Genomic DNA, 20,482 nt, shown 5'->3' with positions numbered 1-20,482 from the left:
CCCTAGAGCTAGGTTCTCTTCGAGGGTCATAGGGTTCCTCGAGCCCGTTTGCACGCCCTTCTGTTAATTATATGGGAACAGATAGCTTTCTGCAAGAGAGAGCTTTCCTTGAAGTTCTCTCTAGAGATCAAATCCTTTGGGATTTTTAATCTTTTATCAGGTAGTGTTAGATTCTTCGCTGTAGTGACTCACACAGTTCCACTAGAACTTAGAACTTAAATTTAGAAGTGTTGCATGTAACAGCGCCTGAGCAGAATCTTCTCAGAAGGGTGTGGTGTCACGGACAGCCGTTTAACCATGATTATTTCATTTTTTAGGAAAAGTAATTTGACTCCCTAGGCCTTGATCCCTAAGCTACTTAAATCCCAATTTTACTTTACAGTTCTTAATCCTCGATCAGATCACCCAGTCACTTAAAACTGTTTCCCAATTCTTTTCTTGCAGATTCAACTTTCACGTATCAAACCACCCTGGGTGGTTAAAGGTCAGCCCACTTACCAGATATGCCCCCGGATCGTCCCCAATACGGAACCTTCCAGCCGGGGCCGGGCTGGCGCCAGGACCCTCGCAGACATTAAAGCCCGTGCTCTGCAGGCCCGAGCCCAGCGAGAGGCGGCCACCACTGCCATCGGAGGGGGGGGTGGCCCGGGTGGAGGTGGCAGCGGGGCCACCGATGAAGGAGGTGGCAGAGGCAGCGGCAGTGGTGATGGTGGTGAGGCCTGTGGCCACCCTGAGCCCGGGGGAGCCCCGAGCACCCCTGGAGAGTGTGCGTCAGATCTACAGCGAACACAACTACTGCCGCCTTGTCCTCTAAATGGAGAGCATGCCCAGGCTGGGACTGCCACATCCGAAGCCAGGATAGAGGACCTGGCTTCTCTCAGAAGGGAGGAAAGCTGCCCCCGACAGCGGGTTCCAGATGTCCTCACAAGTGAGCTGGAAATTGCCTCCCAGCTCCCCATTGCTGCCACTGGGGTCCAGTCGTGCCAGGCCTTGCCCCCGCTGTCCTCCAAAACCCTAGTATCTGAGAGATTGGTTGAGCAGCCAACGTTGCATCTAGATGTTAGAACTGAATGTGGGTCTGATACCACTTCCTGGGAAAGGGATACTGAAGAGCGAGGATCCACTGTTCCCTCAGAGAATGGTCCTGTTCAGTCTCTAGTAGGAGATACTGTATTGCAAGAAGGCAATGACCAGGTTCTAGATGGTAATCCCACTATGAAGGATCCTGTAAATGTGACCCCCAGTTCCACTCCTCGATCACCACTGGCTGATTGCCTGCAGGACAGACCATTTGATGACGAATTAGGACTTGGTAAGTCATACCCACCCATGAGGGAAAGTGATACTAGACAGGAAGACTTGAAAACTGAGGCACTCGTTTCTGACAGCATAGCTCCTTGGATGCCCAACATGTTGAATGACAAGGGAGCGAAACAGACTGGCCCTGACTCTGGAGAAAATGTGCCATCTTCTGAGCCCCAGGTTGGAGAAGAGTGGGAGACAGCTGCTCCCCACATACCTGCCCTGCTTGGGAGTTTGACAGCCGAGGAGGGTCTAGATCCTCCTGACAACCTTCCTGTACTCTGGGCAGTGCCATCTCGAGGCATGGGCAGCAGTGGCAGCATCTGCAAACAGGTCCCAGTTGAAAAGCTTAAAATCAATGGTGACTCTGAGGTGCTGAGTCCTCACAGTGAATCCACAGATACAGCCTCTGACTTTGAAGGCAGCCTCACTGAGGACAGCAGTGAGGCAGACCTTGGGGAAGCCACAGTGAACAAGGCACTCTCAGTTGTGGACAAGGATGAGAAACATGGTTGGAACCAATCCAGCTCACTCTCCAAAATGAATGGTGATCTGGGTCTGGTTACAAGGACAGATGGGATGGCTGCTCCTCAGAGCTGGGTGTCTCGTGTATGTGCCGGCCCCCAAAAGATCCCGAACTCCCTGCTGCTGGCCAGTACCGAGTACCAGCCGAGGCCCGTGTGCCTGGATGGGCCAGGGTCATCAATGGAGGCCACTGACCCGTTCGTGATGCAGTTGCTGCAAGGTAATTTGCCCTTGGAGAAGGTTCTTCCTCCAGCCCACGGTGGCAGCAAACCAGAGTCTCTTCAACTACTGCTTAAAAAAGAGCTGAGCCCTGGTGGCTCCTTGGGGATGGGATCTTTGCCTGATCCTGGGGCAGACAGTCTCATAGTTGGCAAAAGCAGCCCCAGTTCTTTGAGAGCTTTGAAGGAGCCTCTTCTGCACGAGATCCGTGAAGCAAGCACTGGTCTTACCGGGTTAGAGGCTACCCAGGCTCCTGGAGCACCCCAAAAGATTTCCAAGACAGTCACAAGTTTAGACTTCCTACATCCAGTGACAAGTCCAGTGGCTTCCTCTGGGAAACTGGAAGAAGTGGATTCCAAAGAGGCATTCTCTTCCTTTAGTTTTGAAGATCAGAAGGAAACTCGGGACCTGTCCCAGTGCAGTAACTCCAGTGCTGCTCCAGGCAGAAGTCCAGGGACACTCACTACCTCGAGAGCCCCAAGCTTCTCATCTCCAAATGCCATCTCCTTTGGTTCAGACCAAGCAAGTCAGTCCCTGCGGGATCAGAACAGTGTGGGAGGCCAAGGGAAGAAGCTCTTTGGCTCTAGGAACATGGCTTCAACCCCTCAGTGCCCCAGGCCTGTGGACCCAGCACCGTTACCCGCTGATGCGCCTTCTGTTGCTCCCAATAGGAAGTTGGGGCCAAGCAAAAGCTCTGTGTCTGGTGGGGTGCAGACTGCAAGGGAAGACTGGGCTCCAAAGCCACCTCCTGCCTCTGCTGGCAGCATCAAGACTGAGAAGACTTTTGCAGGGGGCCCACTCAAGATGAACGCAGAGAACAGAAAAGCTGTTGGGCGTAGTCCTCTGGAACTCATGGATCATTTGCAAGGGATGCCCTTTGTCATGGACCTGCCCTTCTGGAAGTTACCCCGAGAGCCTGCGAAAGGGCTCAGTCAGCCTCTGGAGCCTTCTTCCATCCCCTCCCAACTCAACATCAAGCAGGCATTTTATGGGAAGCTTTCTAAACTCCAGCTAAGTTCCACCAGCTTTAATTATTCCACTAGCTCTTCTGCCTTTCCCAAAGGCCTTGCTGGAAGTGTGGTGCAGCTGAGCCACAAAGCAAACTTTGGTGCGAGCCACAGCGCATCACTCTCCTTGCAGATGTTCACCGACAGCAGCACAGTGGAAAGCATCTCGCTCCAGTGTGCATGCAGCCTGAAAGCCATGATCATGTGCCAAGGCTGTGGTGCGTTCTGTCATGATGACTGTATTGGACCCTCAAAGCTCTGTGTATTGTGCCTTGTGGTGAGATAATAAATTATGGCCATGGGAGAAATTGTATATTTAGTGTGTGTATTTTGATAATGATTGATCTTAAATCTGTATACAGAATATCATTGATATAATGATCTCTGTCTCTCTAGGCAAGAGTACCCTTGCCTCCCCCTAAAATTTACAGTGCTAAAGCCCCTCACTTATCAACCCTTTGGGGTGACCCATTGGGCTGCCCAAGACTGGCCAATCCAAGCTCTTACACAGACATCTGAGCCTGGTGTGGCACGGGCAGCTGGCCTGACACCCAGAGGGACTTGAAACAGAAGCAAGAGGTTGTGTCCTCCCCCAAGAGACCTAACCTGCCTGAACTGAGTAGAAATGTCAGTCTTCCACTGCCCGCTTCTTATCGTCTTCGGGCACTTCGTTTGGGAAAGTGGCCAGCACAGGGTTAAAGTAACTCCCAGCATTGCCCACCAGGGGGCTGGAGCAGCTGCTGACTTCAGGGTCACAGTTCAGTCATTTGGCCGTTGTTGGAGTCGGTTTGAGCTTTGGTTCTGCGGCTGAAGCAAATTTGGAGTCTCAGTACGATCTTCTGGCCCGCAGGATCTTTTGGAACCTTGAATAGACCTGCCTGGACAGTGGGGCCAGGGAATGGTGGTGTCCTTCCTCTGACAGTATCATCTGTAGACCTTGAAGTCAGTTGTCCAGAAGTTTGGCAGGGGAATTCCTTCACTTGACACCCTCACCCTCCCTGTCGCCTTGGACTCGATGGGAGTGGGCATCTCCACACACCTGTGTACGTGAAAGTCATTTTACATTTCAAAGCAGTGTGTGTTTCTTATTTTTATATTTTTAACTCTATTCTTGGATGTATAAAGTGAACTTTCTGGCTTCTGTAAGTATGCTCTATGCACCTCTAATGTTTTATCATGTATTTATATGTTGTACACAGTACTGGCCGATTCTGTAAATGGATGTATTGTACAGAGAACATGAACGTCTCTTCCTTATTTTACGTCTTCAGCATCCTTGCATTAAAGTGGTGTCATTTACTTCTCTACACCTGTTGTCAGAGCCACTGAGTGCTGTGCTGCCCATTGGGAGGGTAGAGTGATTGACTTGTGACCTGCCAGGATGGCCTCGCTCCCCAGCCCAGGTCACTGGGTAGACCCATCATAGCCTGCAGAGCCAAGGTCACCTGCCCACGTTCTACTGAGCAAGTGTATTTTGCTTCTCACATCTTTTTTCTCCTCCCCCAACCATTAATCAGTGCTCGCCGCCGTATGTGACAAATCACTGCCACCACCAGTGTTAAGTGCTTCTGGATTCTTGGGTGAGTTCCCTGGGCAGCCCCCAGGCAGGCCTTCCAGACCAGCTCCAGGGTTGCCACCTGTCAGCAATACCCGGGACCATGCTCTCCAGGGGCCACAGGGCTCCTTTTGATTTACTCCTTACAGCGGGTTTGGGAAGAAACAGCAATGCCTGCTGCCTCTCTCCTCCCTCCCCTTCTTTCCCAACTCGCTTGTAGCAAGTAGATGCCCCAGCACTTGTCTTCCCTCACCCTGCTTCCTGCCTTACTACTTGTATCTTGACTTGCGGAGTTGACAGTTCTCCTTGTTTAATTTTGGTTTACCTGTGTGAGTGTTTCTGTATGAAGTATAAAATTTATATGACTCCAGCAAGCCTCACTTCATCTGAAAGGTCATCTTTTTTCTTTCATTTACTCCACTGTGGCATTTCTGTTGTCTGAAGCATGAGTGCAGAGTTGGCAATGAAGTGGTGATTTAAAATACAGTATTGGCCAATTCCAAGTTGTCAACTTCAAAAGTCTGTTTACCAAAGACAGGGAGCAGAGGCCTAAGGCTGTTTGAACCTCTTCTTCCTTCTATGACCTTTGGGGCCACTAGGGTACAGTTTTAAAGTGGCCTTGTCCATGGGGCTGCCCAGAGAAAGCACTGCTCTTGTATGTCTCTTGTGGTATTGGAAAAATAAACCTGTACAACCTGCATTTTTGGTCTCAGTCATCTTCTGTAGCCACCCTGGTGGTGGTGGGGGTCAGGTTGGAGTCGGAAACTGGATTGGAAGGAGTAAACGATGGCTCACTTCACTGACTCGAGCTAATTTTCTCGTCTGTGTGACTCTTCTTTTGTGAGGTTAGTCCAAAAGGAATGACTCCTCAGCTTCACCGGTCTTTAGGCTCTGCTCGTGACTTGTTGAACTTTTCCACTGTGTGTACGGAGAGCAGGAATCCTTTAATGAAATCAGGGAGAGTTCTTTCCTCTTGTAAATCAAAGCTGGCAGCTCGCCACAGCTGCTCAGCCAAACTGCCTAATGGAGATGAGGTTGCTGAATGGATTCCTAATGGCTGATTATCTTCTGTGGGGAGGGTGACCATTTCCGACTTTGAGAAGCTGTAAGCACAAGCTCACACCTCACACCTCTTTCCGTAGCATCAGGCACCAGTGAAGGAGGTGCTGGCAGAAGATGGGGCAGGTGTTAGCTGAATAAGCCTTAGACCAAGATACAGAGTGCAGTAGTAGCCAAAAGGGAAAAACATAAATATATATAAAGATTTTAATTAATACTTTTTTTCCTTGAAGCTTTATTTGTGGCATAATACCCTTTGGGGTGGCTTATGCTGAGATTTTGTAGTGTCTCTGTTCGAGAATTTATAGTTAGGTGGCTCTGTGGTGACTGGATAACTGCCTGGTGGTGTTGATGCATCCTTGTTGCCTTCATGTGACAGAAAACCCACTTGCCCACTTCTGTCTCCAGGAGCTTAGGATACTTTGTAATCCAGGATCAGGACTTTATGTTTTGACAATAGAATTTTGCTTCAAACTGATGTTTGGCTTAATTGCATCTCATCAGAGAGCAGAATAATGTAGGGGCTTAGAGTGTAGGTTCTTCCACATACTAGCTCTGTGATCTTGACCTCTCTGCCAATTTTCCCATCCGTGAATGGGGAGGAGCCCTAGTGGCACAGTGGTTAAACATTCGGCTGCTAACCAAAAGGTCGGCAGTTGGAATCTACCAGCTGCTTCTTGAAAACTGTATGGGGCAGTTCTACTCTGTCCTGTAGGGTTGCTATGAGGGGGAGTTGACTTGATGACAATGGGTTTGGTTTGGGGTTTTTTTTTGGTGAATGGGAATAATAGTTCCTACTTCATAAGGTGGTTAGTGCCTGGCACAGAGGGTGTACTTAAAGACTGCTAGCTTGGACCAGGCCAACACAGTAATAGCTACATGAAATCACGGTAGAAATCTGTGCAGCTTACTGTTGCCTGTTTCCTCCTGTCCCCAGAGGGGAGCTGTCAAGATGTGGCTGGTGTGACTGGACGGAGGGGGTGCTACGGGGTCTACATTGAGGTCTGAAGTTTGGCTTTACAGTTGTTCAGTCCTCAATTTAGAGAATGATCACTTGGTAGGAAAGACTTATTTTATTCATGGTCTGAAGGATGGGAACATGATGCTTCAAAATATGGAAAGATTATTCTCTTAACTGGCCTGATGAGGTATCAATTTGTTTTATATCCAACCTGCTTTTGAGGAAGTAAGTCCCTGAGAGAGGAGTGTGCATGTGTATACGCACGCATGCACGTGTGCACTGAATCAGCCTATGCACGTTCATCAGGGACCTCGGCAGACCAAAGCATCTCCTGGCCCTGGCTGCCATTTGAAGTGATAGAGAGGGTAGGATTTGTGGCCTTAGAGATTACTACTTGAAAATCAAAAATTGACAGTGCCCTATGCCTCCTCTTGTCTCTGTGCATCAAGTTGACAGCCTGGAATGAACATCTGTAACAGTACCAAAAAATGTAGATGAAAGCTCTGGAAGAAAAGCCAAGTAACAAAAAGATAATCATCAATGCTGCTTCACATAGCATCAGTGGCTCTTAACCTTCCTGGGATCATGGACTCCTTTGAGAATCTGGCGGAAGCTGTGGACCCTCTCCCCTAAGAATGCAGACAATTGTGCATATGTTTTTGAGGGTTCCTGGGCCCTGTAGGCAGCTGGGGCCCTTCATTTTAGAACCCCTGACTTAAACCCAGTATAGAAAACCTGGATTTATAGAAAAGATCCATCAAGATGGGGAGAGATGACTTTGTGAAGGAATCTTAGGTGTCCTGTAACTGCTCAACTTCTCTAGTGCATTTTAAATTACTTTAAAAGATGGAGCCTGTGTACGTTCTTTCCTTCCCCTCATTGAGTAAAGTGAGTTTTGCCTGTTTTGTCGTAGCAAACTTCAGCTGACTGTTCTAAGGTACCATTCCCATTTGATACTGTCCTGTGTACACTGTTGACAGCAGTGTTTTGGTTAAAGAAGCCAGACTGGGACACACCAGAGTTTTTCTGTACTCTGTGATTTCTCTGCTCCAGATCTCGGCTTGTGGAGCTGCAGCATTTTCTCTGGAGGTAAGTGCTGGCCAGCATGGTCTGCATGAGGTGGGTATGTGTCCCCCGTATGTTGGTCCAGGTTGTGGGGTTTTAATGGTCCCTTAAACAGTGGTAGTTTAGGTTGGACAAGGAATTTCCATGGCTATTACTGAGAATTTGCTTCCCTCTGATCCCTATATGCACATGATAGGCTGAGGTGTTGTGGTGCCATCTTTTGTTTTACCCTTCCCTGCTAATGTCTTTACTAATCTTAGTCCCAAGTTCACTACCTCAGTGCGGTGGCCTTCACTCTGTTGGCCCTCTCCTTTATCGTACATATTAGGCTACTGCACAAAATTTTAATAAAAAAGATTATTCTGCCATTACAAAAAAGGTTTTAAAAACTACTATATTACACACATACTGTATGGCAGTTTTTAAAACTATTGTTGTGTGTGTATATATATATATATGTGTGTGTGTGTATATATATATATATGTATTTATAAGGCAGGTACTTATCCCTGCTTACAGATGAGGAACCAGAGGCTCACAGGGTATATGCCTGGCCTTAAAATTCACAGTGACCAAGCAAGGCCTTAAACCCAGCTCTGTTTGACTACAAATCTTGTACCCTTTCCATGGCCCGTCTCCTTAGGATACATGAGTACACACACAATTGCAATGGTAAAATTTATACTTAACGTTAATTTTTAACTCACAAGCAGAACTATTTTGTTTTTAGCTGCGACAGTCAGGCTTGTTCCTAGCCATATTCCTGGTATTTTTCTTAAAGCTTAACCTAAATGATATATGTAGGATGAAAAATACCTACACAAATTAACGTCCTTGGAAAGGAAAAAGTGGCCCTTTGGTTTCCTTCAAGGTGGGCTCCAGGGTTTTGCATAGAATGGAATGTCAAGTACTGAAGGTTCAGAGCAGGGAGTAGGCTTCCCCAGTTTTCCAAACTGGCATCTAGTGCTTGTTGCATGAATTTTGTTCCAGTCAGCTGAATTGAAGAGTCTGCACTAGGGGAGAGGGCAGTGGAAAGGAAACACGGTTTTGTAGTCATACAGAGCTGGGTTTAAGGCCTTGTGCAGTCACTGTATTTAGGCCAGGCACATGCCGGCCAGGCTCTGGTTCCTCGCCTGTGAAGAGGGTTTTGAAGTGTAACGAAGGTCAAAGAGGAACGCTCTCCCTAGTGCTTGGCACCACCTAAGCATCCAGTCCAGGTTCATTTCCTTCCCTTCCTAAGGAGCTAGGTGCTGAAACCAATCACAAATGTATTTGTTAAAGAAAAATTTATCAAGGACTTCCTGTGTGCTCAGATTACTGGCTAGGAAAAGGTAGAGTCTACCGGTAGAAAAGAAATTTCAGTGTAAATCTAGATTGAAAGGAAGAGAAGTGTACTAATTGGAAGTTCTGTTGATAGGACACAGTGAAATTAAGACATTTGGTTTGTTATTCAGTGTTTATTAAGTAGATTCAGTCTTATATATGATATACAGATTCAAAAGAAAAAGGATTCCACATACTTAAGAAATCAGTGCATTTAGCAAGTAATACCATGGAGATAACAGCTCGATTAACAGCTCATTGGTCTTTGTTAAGTGATGGGGAGAGGGAGTTGGCCTGTGCTAGTCATTCCACAAACAAAACAGAATTTAGTTGCATCACATAGAGAAGACACATTCTAAGAATTAAAATATTAAGCCACGTTTACTGGAAAAACTCACTATATAGAACACAAATAATTTTTATAGAGAGCATTGAGGAGGAAGTCCTCACCTGCTTAGAAGAGCCACATTAAGTTGCATAGGTGCATATCTGTAAAAATATAATTTAGAGGTGAAGCCATTGATTAAGTAATAAAGGGTCACCTTTAAAAGTTGGTGCCATCCACGGTTTGCTTTAAGTGCCATATGCTTACTGTGTTGAGCCCCCACCCCTCCCCAGAAGAGATGCCTGATGACCAAGCTGACTCCAGGGATCCCTGAAGAAATGCTTGTACCACCTGCACTGGAAGGTCTTCTCTCAGGTATGGAACTAGTGCTTTTCCAAAAATGTCTGAATCATACCAGAGGACTGAAGATCTCTTGGGTTGTCCCTAAGTCCCAGGTGGCTTGACCTGGAAGGCCTTGTGAGTCATCTTGACCTTCCCAGGCTGCCTGGAGAACTATGTTCATCCCCCAGTTCTGCAGCTAAGTCCTACCTGCACTTTTCATCTATCCATGTGATTACTCACCAAAGACCAATGGGAGGTCTCTTCTGACCACTGCTCCTAAATGGACCACATGATAGAGGCATAAGGGCCATCTGACATGTGGAAAGGATTTTCTGAGCTTAGAAAAGTGTTCTTCAGCTTATCTGAGTTCTGTATGCTGTAGGTTTTTTGTTTTAGGTGGAAACGTAGGTAAAAAGTGAGAGGTTTTTGTTTGTGGCTTTGCTAAGCAGATGAGCTTGGTGAGGTGCGTCTTCCTCCTCTAGAGCAAGTCTTGCAGAACACACAGGGACGGGGCATCTGTACATGTAAACAGTACACTTTCACTGAGTCCAAAATTAGGAGCAAAAATACAAAGGTTCACATTGGTCTTAGGTAGATACAGGCGAAAAAGGATTGAGCTGTTTAGCTCAGAAACAACAAAAACAAAGTTTCTAAAGCACCACTAAATTATATAAAAATCAGACCATGGACAGATTGAAACTGGTATTCTGGTGAAATACTTTACTATTTTGTAAAAAGTTTTACAAAAAATTACAAATTAAAAGTATCAACCCTCTGAGTTCAAAGCAGCATTTTGAAAATGAACTGGTAGTTAATCCTATAACCACCCCTGGAGTCGTAAGTGGCCCTTGGGAATAGGGATGGGCGGGTTCTACCTGTCTGAAGTCCTCTACAACCCTCCCACCCCTGCCTGTCCCCCAACACTGTCCGTTTGTATGAGTGGCGATGGTAAAATGAATTTCAGATGGGTTATACACGCTATTACTGGTTTACTAGATGAACCACCACTAAGACCAAATTCTCACTTCTCTTAATTTTACCCTTCTCCTGGGATGAGCCCCCTGCAAAGACTCTGAAATTGGTGTATTCTGCTCTTGCATTTCCCTTTTAATTTAGGATCCCAAATAGTGGATTCGTGTCCTGAAGCCCTTCATAAAGATTTAAAATGGCTGTGGGACAGGGCTCTGGAAGCTCCCTGTGGGAGAAGGCAGTTTCTGGAGTGAGGGTGGGACAACAGTGAGCAAGCGAGCTTCAGCAGAACCAGCTTGTCGGTGCTCTCCAAGTCGGGGAGAGGGAAGGGGCTGCATTTTTACAACAAAAGCAAAACAGAACAAGTTCCCTGACTGAACCAGCGAATGGAATCCTGTTTCCACGCAACAACTTGCTCCCGATTCCGACATTGCCAGGGCTCTGGGTGGAGCTTCCCTGGGAGGGAACCCACCCAGGGGGTGGGGCCGACATGCAGATCCAATGTCCTGGGGTGGCCACTGGGAGCCCCGAGGGGCTTTTCCCACTGGTGTCTGTTTCCTTTCTCTTTACAAAACATGAACCTACGCTCTTCCGCTCTTAGCGCAGTACTGAGGCAGGCTGGACGTGGTCGGTTACAACAGCTTGAACTCAGAAAAACGCGACTTCAAACTGTGTGTAGCTTATGCTGATCTGTAAGTATAATCCCTTGCGTGGGGCGGGGGTAGCCCCTCCCCAGTCTTTCTCACTCCTGTCTGCCAAGAAATGCAAACCGTTTGTGTCTCGCTTGGGTACTGCCTCCAGGAGGAGAAATAACATGTGAAGCAGTTGATAACAAGAATTCTAAGGCGGCGATTGTCTCTGCCATTTTTTAACATTAAAGATTTTCACAAATTGCCGGGGGTAACGTTTTGCAAAAGATCTAGTGATTACTTTGTAGTATTGTTCACACACAAAAATAAATATTTACACAAATTCAAACGTCCAGGAGTAGTACAGAGATGGAGTGGGGCTGGACAGGTGCGTGGCTGGGCTGTGGGAGAGGCCGTGGGCACTGGAGTTTGTGCTGTGCTAAGGGTGCGTCTCAGGTGTCCTGGCCCTGACCGGAGGCCTGGGAACTGGTCAGATGGAAGGAAGGCAGAAGGTGTGGCTAGGTGGGGTGTTGGAGGCCACTTGAGAGAGAAAAGACCACCCCCAACCTCTAGGGGTGGAAGCAAGCATGGAGTGAGGGCACCCCTACCTTTCTACGGCCCACAGCTCAGTCATGGATCCGAGGCAGGGTGGGGACATCCATGCAGGAGCCCCCCCAAGGGGTGGTCTGCCACTTTGCCAGGAGGCAGTGGCCTTGGCTGCAACAGGTAGTTGGCTGCAGAAGAGCTGGTTTGGGAAGGGGAGCCTGCCCTGGGATCAAGTGGCTCTCTCTGGCCGTCTTCGGGTCCATGGCCCTGGCTCCCCAGGGGCCTCTTTGCTCGGAGGGAGGAAAGGCAACAGAGGGGTTCTGCCATCTGGGCAGGGACAGGCAGGAGGAGTGCGCCTGTGCATGGGGACAGCGGGGCTGCGGTCATGGCTACAGAACATGGTTCGTGGAGCGGCCCCGGGGGCCTTCTGAGGTCCGGGTGAGTCCCTGGTTTTAGCAGCACTGGTAGGTATTGCACTGAGCAAGAGGAAGTGCCTATCAGGGAGGAAGGAAACCAGGCCAGCCTTTCGTTTTGCCCTTTTTCACACTCCAGGGATTATGGGTTTGTTCCAGGACTGGCACCTCCAGAAGAAGGGCTGGTCCTAGGTACACCAAAGTGGCTTCTCCACTTCTGTTGATGATCCCTTTATTCCACCCACAGGGCCAGGAGCACAAAGGCAGCTGCCTTCCCTGGCCTGGGCTGCCTGACAGCGGGCTCTCACCCTGAAGAAACAGGCCCTTCTCGGCAGGGGTCCAAGGGCCCCAGACATGGGAGCAGGGTGAGGGCAAGGGCCTTGCTGTCTGGCTCATCCCCCACCACTGTCCGCTAGAGCAGCTGAGAGGGCAGGGCCAGGGGCTGCAAGTAGCTGGTTATGAGGGCAAGGGGCGCCCTGGACGTAGCTCCTGGACCCCCAGTCTGGACTTACCTCCCAGGCAGGCAGACACTGTGCAGGGGAGTGGGGAGACAGCCATTCGGAACAGGCTCAGGGCACATCCTGGAAAAAGCCCACGCTGGAGTGTGAGGTAGAATACGGGTGAACGTGGGACTGGGGCTTCTGGAGCATGGGGTGGGGGTGCTTTGTTTTTGCTTTGCAATGGGTGTGAGAGGCCCTCCCACGTGGCAGTGCCTGTGGAGGTGCCCGCAGCGCCCCTGCAGCGGTGCTGGGATCGGCAGCAGGACAGCCTGGCTGGGTGGCCACCCCTCAAGGGTGCGCTGTGCACTCTGAGGGCTGCCCACCAGCCACCTACCCTGCCCTGGCGGCCCAGCCCACGTCAGTGTAGTGCTATGGAATGTTAGGTCACAGGGACACACCCTTCTGATCAGACAGACACAGACTGGCAATCTGTACAAACACAAAGAATCCATTTTCAGAAAAATAAATTACTAAGGGTAGAGGAAGAGAGGGTCCACTTTGCTTTTCTCAATAAATATGCAATTCTGCTCACCTAAGACTTGAAAGGTAATTATCTGGGGCAGGATTCTAACATCAGGGTCCACGAAAGTTTAGACAGAGCTGCAGCCCAGTGCCGGGTCGGGCGCCCCAGCCCTTCCAAAGCTGCCTGTGGCCTCTTCCAAGCAGGTCAGAGCACCCGTGTGGTGAGATTCCAAAAAAAAGTGTCCTTGTGCCCAAAGTCTCAGGTGCTTGGAGTGTGGCTAGAAACAGCTTTTTGGGATCCCACCTCTCTCAAGAACAAATGTACCAACTGGTGAGGCAGGACGCTGGGCCCGCCCGGGCGGCCTCCTCCCCGAGGGCCGTGCACTCCAGTTGCGGGGGTCAGTTCTGCTGTAAAATGAGGTTCTCCAGTTCGTCCGCGGAGCGCAGGAGGAAGGCGGCCGACTCTCGGTAGCCGGCGATGAGCTGCCGCACAGCACTGATCTCCGTGGGGCTGAGCTGGGCGGCGGGCATGGTCCTGCTGGTGCTGTTGCTGGAGGGCGTGGGGGTGGGCGTGGTGGAGGTGCTGGAGGCCCCGCCTTTCATGCTGAGGTCCGTGGGCCCTGTGGAGTGAGGGAGAGTGAGGTGGGCACCTCGTCATAGCACCACGTCCTGGTGCCTGCTAGGGGCCAGACCCTTGTCTGAGGCCCTCATTTCACTGGTAGCTGTAGCCCTAGTGCCTAGAAAGGGCCCTGGAGGTTCTCATTTAATCCTCAGGGGGATCTTGCAAGGAGCAGGACCTTATCATCTCTAGGCTGGGAGGCTGCAGTTCGCCTAAGATCACACAGTGAATATGTGCACGGCAGCTCTGCATTTGGAGCAGGTGGCCTGTGACAAGGGACAAGCTCTCTGGCACTAAGCACACCCTCTGCTTCTTTTTGAGACCCATCAGATAGATGACACTGCCTGACAGACTTGCCGCCCAGCTCCCAATACGAAGTGAGGTGGCGGCAGCCTGGGCAAAGGAACGCCCCTCCCCACCTGGCCTAGCCTCAGCCCTGACTTCTCAACGTGAAGCAGAGCTGCCGGGGATCAAAGAGCAATGGCGCAGGCTGTCAGCACGTCTGAGTGGGCCACCCAGGCCTGTGTGCTGTTGCTCCCCATGCAGGGAGGCTGTGAAGGGAGAGGGGACCCAAGACCGCAGAGAGGGCCATGCGTGTGGAAAACCCTGGAGTTCTCCAGAGCAAAGCCACCAAAGACCAGGAATAGAAAACACCTGTGTGTGCGCAGACGCAGAAGGGCTCTGTCCAGCTGCAGAGCAGCAAGAGAGAGGCTGGCTTCCCTGGCTGGCTGTGGAAAAGGGGCGCCCCAGGAGGGAAGGACTGTGGGTGCATCTGATGAAAGGCTGGGCATGTCAAACTTCTTTCTGACGAGCCTCAGCATCTTGAATCCCCCTTCCTGTAAGCGTTCTTTGTGCCCTTCAACAACTTAGTGGAAAGTAGCAGCCCCAGTGAGGGGACCCTTGACAGTGGCAATAGAGAGAACTTGAAGGTTTCTGAAGCATACTGGAGGAGGGGAGGATGGTGGGGGGAGGGGGTCACCAGGCCCTGTCTCCTCAGCCTTTCAGGGTGGGGCCGCTGGCTGTGGAATCAGGTGAGCTTGGGTTTAAGTCCTGCCTCTGCCTCCACACAGGCAGTTCTTGAACTGCCGCAAAACAAGGAGGCTGGTGTGAGGACCAGTGGAGAGGGTACCTGAGCAACTCCACACGGGGTGGGGTGCCCACGGAGAGGCTTCTCAGCTGTGGGGAGGCCTGGCTGCCCACACCAACCCCCTAGGAAAGGGCTTCCAAGTGGGTTTCAGGGTATTCTGACTGGACTCCTGAAGTTTGAAAAGCATTCTTGCAAGGTGTTCAGGAAGAAACCAGCTAGAGGGAGGATCGTGGGGGTTTGGGTGCTGGGGCTTCTTTGGGGAAGCCTTCCCTGCTCGACCGGAGCAACTTCCCTGGGCTGTGTCCTCCCCCTCAAGACCCTCCCCACGGCCTCACCCAGTTGTCTTACATGAGTGCATGAGGTTATTCTTGGCTAACAGCCATCCCCCTACCCTGTGGGTTCTGATGGCCAGTTTGGCTCATTACTGTATCTACAGTGGGAGCTTTGGTGCTGTTCTAAAGAGATGGACAAGCTCCTGTCTCTGAAGGCATCTAGACTGAAGGTAACAGCCTGGGAGAAATGATGAAAACTCGACTGCTGGTCCAGCTCCTGACTGGGGAAGGAAGTTGAAGTTTGAGATAGGACAGTTCATCATACAGGGTTATTTCCTCTCTGACCAAAGACTCTGGATGTCAAGGAGGAGGCCCTAGGAACTGGTTCCCTAAGGAATGCCCTTGATATTGAGAGCAAGGAAGTAAAGTCTGTAAAATTAAATGCAGGAGGAAGGACCGGGGCTGTGGACTCCAATGTTAGGAAACCGTGGGACCAGGGCTGCCCCTGCTGGCTCAGGGGTGGTAAGGAAAGGGTCTGGTTCCTTCTGGGGTAGCTTCGTGTGACTCGGGCCTGTGGCTCCTTGCTCCCGTCCTTCCAGCCCCAAGCCTTGTCCTGTTCATCCCTTGTACTGGGAGTGTCTCCTTCCTTCTGAGACATAGCTAAAGCCCAGGAAGGAAACTGTCCCTGTTTCCTAGCACTAATCTGGAGACATCTCCGTGGCAGGCTCTGGTGACAGCCAGATGCGCAGGTTCCAGTGACTTGGAGCCACCTCTGCTGGTGGGGCAGGGGAGGCCCGAGTGGCCCATCACCTCAGGCAAGACTGGCAGAGCCCGATTCCATCTAGACAGATCGCATCTCTAACTGACACCGTAATGGGTAAAGCGAGGTGCTCTTAGCCAGCAAGACAGCTGCCTAAGCGAGGTACCCACTGAGGAGACTCACTCAGGTGGCAGTACAGGAGGCAGTGGGGCCAGGCGGCTGAGGGCTGCTTTTCCTCCAATCCCTGGACTCAAATCCAGACTTAAAAAATGTTCTCTGAGTGAGGTACCAGTGCTCTCACAGGACACAAGCCACCCCAGGGTCTCACCACCCACCTCTAAGGAACCAGGGTGCTCACAGATGAGAAACTGAGGCCCTGGGAGTGCGGGGGCACAGCCTCTCAGTCGACCTCTCTCTGTGCAGATGTGAACAGGCCTGGTCCCCACCCCTGCGAGAGGCCAGGGGGCCCAGGCAGCTGGAGCCCTGAGTCAGGCTAGGCCATGGGCGCCAGGTAGAGACAGTACCTGCTGCCTGGGAGGGCCTGGGCCCCAGATTCCCCATGTGTAAGGGGAGATCCAGATCTCCTTGGCCTTTCTACAGACACAGTCTCATGGGGACCCTGTTGGGCAGCACTGACTCAGGCGACAGCCTTCTTCCTGGAAGGAAAGCAGCTTCCTGGGAGAGCTGTACCCCTCGCTGCGGGCGGGCCCCTCTGGCCTCAGCTTCAGGGATTAGGGCCAGGCAGCCTCTTCTTTTAGGTTAAGAGGCATTAGGGAGGGATGAGAAGTTAAGCCCAGGCAGGACTCTCCAGGGACCTGGCCCTACTTCCTGGTTCTGGGGGCAGGGGCCAGCCCCCTTCCTCCCTACCCGGAATAGGAACAGTTAAGGGCTCCTGCAAACAAGGGCAAGGGCTTGAGAGGAACTCAGGTGTGTTCATCAAGACCTAGTCCCAGCGTTCCCAGCCCAGGGCAGCACCTCCCTCCAACCTCAAGCAGCACCTTGGTGTCGTCCTCAGTTCTTCCCTTCACACCCTCACTGACCCCAAATCCATGGCTTCTACCCTGCCCTCTATATGCAGATCTCACCACAGTGTACAGAGTGGCATTTACAGAGCACAAATCACAACCCCTCTGATTAACACCCGTTGGGCTCCCACTGCGCACAGAACAAAATCAAGTGCCTGGCCCAAGAGGCCGTGTGCCCTGCGCTCCCAGCCCCCAGCCTTGCTCCAGAGCCACCCGCCCGCACACAACCCCGTCAGCTCCCGCCCAGGCCAGGGGGCATGGCCCCAAGTGCCCCCTGTAGCTTCTGCTCAGCGCAGCACCCAAAACAACAAGGATGTTTCTGTCTCTTCGGTGACTATTTCTCCAATAATGGTCCCATCTGCATCAGTTACCTGGGAAGCACCTCTTGCTACTGGAGTTGAGGGCAGGGAACTGGCTTTGACCATCGCCCCAGGGGGCTGAGAGGAGGGCACCAGGGTGCAGGGCCAGGGCAGAGGCCCAACCTCCAAGGAAAGAACCAGTTCATCTCACAAATGAGGGCCTGGACTGAGGCCTGGAAAGGGGTGTTACCTGCCCAGAGCTGCTCTCCAGGCAGCTGGGCCACAGCTGGACCAGGCCAGGTCTGGGCCAAGTCTGGGCTCTGCCACCAACTCAGCGTGAGCCAGGGCTGGTGGCCCTCTCACTGCACCTCAGTCATTGCAGGGAAATGGCGGTCCCAGCCCCTCCTCTGCAGGACTGTGGAGAGGACCAGTGCAGGTGAACTCACTATCCACCGTGGCCCCGGCTGTGGCACAAAGGCCCTCAGGCAGCGGGACCCACGAGGCAGCCAGCAGCGCAAAGAGTGAGGTGCTGGAGTGAGGGTCATTGTCGGTGGTTTGTTTTGACCTTGCTTTCCACATTAGAGGACAGCTACAATTCCAGAACAGGGGAGAGGTCCCTTTCTTCCCTGGCCTCTGATCCCCACCATTGATAAAGTGGGGCTCTCCCGCCTGCCCTGCATGCTGCCCTGGGGCTGCTAGCTGGAGCTGAGTGCAGCCAGGGCGCCCACTCACCATTACTGTGATTTCCTGTTTGGAGGGAAGCAGGGGGCTGCAGGTTGCTGCCCAAGGCCCCATAACCGCGGTAACTGTAGTTGAGACCGCCGTTGACGTACACAGGGTCCTGGGAGTAGGAGGAGGCTGGCAGTGAGTAGGTGGAGTGGGTGATGGCTGCAGAGTCCCGGGAGTGCTGCTTGTCCAGGGCTATGGGCTCGTCCTGTGGAGGGGACAGGGTGGTGCTGGACACGGGGCAGATGAAGCCTGCAGCCCCAGGGTTCCTGTGACTCAACGCCGTGGGTGCATGACCTGTGGGATTCTCTCTGCTCCCTCTGCCTGGCTGCCTTGCCCCAGGGCCTCCCCCGACCTCCGTGGGCAGATTTGATCTGTCACTGCCTAGCTGCAAACTTTTCCGGGCCCTCGGGTCTTGGGAGGAAGGCTGGAGCCCATTTCTCCATCTGCAGGGCTCATGGTGACCAAACTCCTCCCGTCTCCTGTCTCCCCCTTCCCCTGGTGTTGCCCTCCCATCTGGGGGTCACATGGGGGACCCCAGCCCACCCCATCCTATCAGCTCCTGCCTATCCACACCCATCTGAGTGATGCCCCTCCCTGCCCGTTCTGCACCGGGGGGCCAAGCACATAAGAGGCAGTGCTGGCCGAGCGCGGTACCTGTGAGGACTGGTAGATCTCCAGACGCATCCTTTTGGCTGCTTTCCTCGTCTCGCTCTCACAGGCAGCTGCCAGGATGTTCTCTGCCATGGCCGAGGTCAGATGGGGAGGAGTGGGTCTGGTCTGGGGGCAGAGAGGAAAGAGCCAGTGCTGGGGCTCTTGCTGGCCCTAGGCTCACTCAGAGGCCCCACCCCAAAGGCGGGTGAGGTGGGCAGCCCGGGGCCTGGGCTCAGGCTTGGCGCCCATCTGCGTAGCTGTGCCATCTTTCTGAGCCTCAGTTCCCACCTCTGCGTGACAGGAATCATCAAACCTGCTTCCAGGCTCTTGTCAGGACTGTGGGGAAAATGTCTGGCTATGGGACACCCAGGAACCCCCAGGGTGCAGCCGGGGAGGGCAGGCTCACCATCTCCATGCCGTTCTTCTTCATGCGCCGGCAGGACTTGAGGTACGTGCGAATACGCTTGCGGGCACGTTCCTGGAACTCGGGGAACTGCCGGCTGCACGACTCGATGATGGCCTGGATCTTCTCCTTGGGCTGCTTGGAGATGGGCACCATGCGGTCCAGGTTCTCATCCACGAAGAGACGCACGAACATCTGTGGGGGCGTGCATGTGAGGGCTGGCCTAGCTGCGCCTGCCCGCCCGGCCGCCCCCACCCCTCGCCACGCTCACGTTGAAAGCCTTGAGGCGCTCCGGGTCCATGCCCTCCGAGTCATTCATCTTGTCGTTGTCCTCGTGGTCATCGTGGTCATCGTCGTCCTCATCTGCGGTGGGTACCCGGCCCACTGTCAGGTCCTCAGGGCAGCCGCTGACCTCCGTCTTGATAGAATCGTAGCTCCCGGAGCTGTAGGGGGGGGACTGAAGAGAGGGAGGGGGCCCCCAGGGGTCAGGCCAGGTGCCGCCAGGACCCTGTCGTGGTCTCCTGCAGGTGGTGGGCTTGGGGACTAGGTGACTGCGAGGCCCCGAGCAAGTCACCCCTCACTTTCTTCACCTGTAGGGCAGAATGTCAGCCCTCCTAGCGGCAGGCACCAGCCCTGCAGAAGCCTGGGCACCCTGGAGGGGGTCAGCGTTTTACTCAGTGGTGGCGCCCACCCTGGGACCTGCCACTTTGTGCAAGGGGAAGGCAGACATGAAAAGGATTCCCACCACCAGCCAGCCTCTCTGCCCTGTGCCAAGATCTGTTTGGCTTCAGGGCTTTCCTCCCTGATCCCCAAGGGGCTACAACCCTGAGCTGACAACTGAGCTGTCACCGAAGCACCAAGTGTGCTGTCTATCGGGGAGGAGGAACAGATGGGCCGGGAGAGGGGACAGCCAAGAAGGCAGGTCCATTATGCAAAGTGTGTTCTAGCAGCTTTCAGGCTGGGGCTCCCGTCTGCCCCCCGGCTCTGCCCGGTGAGCCCCAGTGCAATGGGTGTGCAGAAAGGGGAGAGGGAACCAGGCAGTTCCCTGTCCTACAGAGAGAAGGACCAGCCCTCTACTCGCACCTCATCAGCTCCCTCCTGGACAAGCACCTGCTCAAGCCCCTCTACCCCATCTCTCTGGAATGCATTCCCTACTGTCTGCTCTGCTTTCTCACCCTCACAGCTCTGTTCCCACACCACCTGTCCCCTGCCCTTGCCCTCTGGCTCACACCCCTCTGGGATGACTCTCTGAGGACCACGGTCATTTGCCTTCTAGGAAGTTTGCACCTCTGGCATGTCCTGACTTCACCCATTCGGACGCTGATTGGCAGTGTCCTGGGGACACTGTCCCTCCCTCCAGGAGGTCAGCATCTAGCAGTTAAGTCGGGCCCTGGGATGTGGCAGTGCCCGAGGGGCCCGGAGATTCTCCAGATCA

The 20,482-nt window shown here is 52.6% G+C and overlaps 2 protein-coding genes across 3 annotated transcripts in view; one reads left to right on the top strand and one right to left on the bottom strand.

Moving 5' to 3' along the window:
- Nucleotides 1-11,221, top strand: part of ASXL1 (ASXL transcriptional regulator 1) — an 80,787-nt gene extending 69,566 nt beyond the window's left edge. Inside the window, exon 13 of the mRNA XM_004370455.3 lies at nt 445-11,221. Coding sequence (XP_004370512.1) covers nt 445-3,339 — 2,895 coding nt within the window. The 3' untranslated portion in view covers nt 3,340-11,221. The remainder of the gene's footprint in view (nt 1-444) is intronic.
- Nucleotides 11,222-12,162: 941 nt separating this feature from the next.
- NOL4L (nucleolar protein 4 like) overlaps nt 12,163-20,482 on the bottom strand; it is an 83,297-nt gene continuing 74,977 nt past the window's right edge. Inside the window, exons 7-12 of one of the 2 annotated variants that reach the window (XM_023725344.1) lie at nt 19,319-19,504; nt 19,051-19,242; nt 18,648-18,770; nt 17,997-18,198; nt 13,762-13,822; nt 13,188-13,373 (exon numbers count right to left, since the gene is read on the bottom strand). In XM_023725344.1, the coding sequence (XP_023581112.1) occupies nt 13,331-13,373; nt 13,762-13,822; nt 17,997-18,198; nt 18,648-18,770; nt 19,051-19,242; nt 19,319-19,504 (807 nt within the window). In that variant the 3' untranslated portion in view covers nt 13,188-13,330. Of the gene's footprint in view, nt 13,823-17,996; nt 18,199-18,647; nt 18,771-19,050; nt 19,243-19,318; nt 19,505-20,482 lie in introns of both variants that reach the window. The other variant, XM_004370453.2, reaches the window with a different exon arrangement.

This window comes from Trichechus manatus, unplaced genomic scaffold, assembly GCF_000243295.1.
Source record: "Trichechus manatus latirostris isolate Lorelei unplaced genomic scaffold, TriManLat1.0 scaffold00008, whole genome shotgun sequence".
NCBI classification, from domain to species: Eukaryota; Metazoa; Chordata; class Mammalia; order Sirenia; family Trichechidae; genus Trichechus; species Trichechus manatus.
The sequence above is the reverse complement of the archived record's forward strand: the minus strand, read 5'-3'. Positions and strand labels throughout refer to the sequence as shown.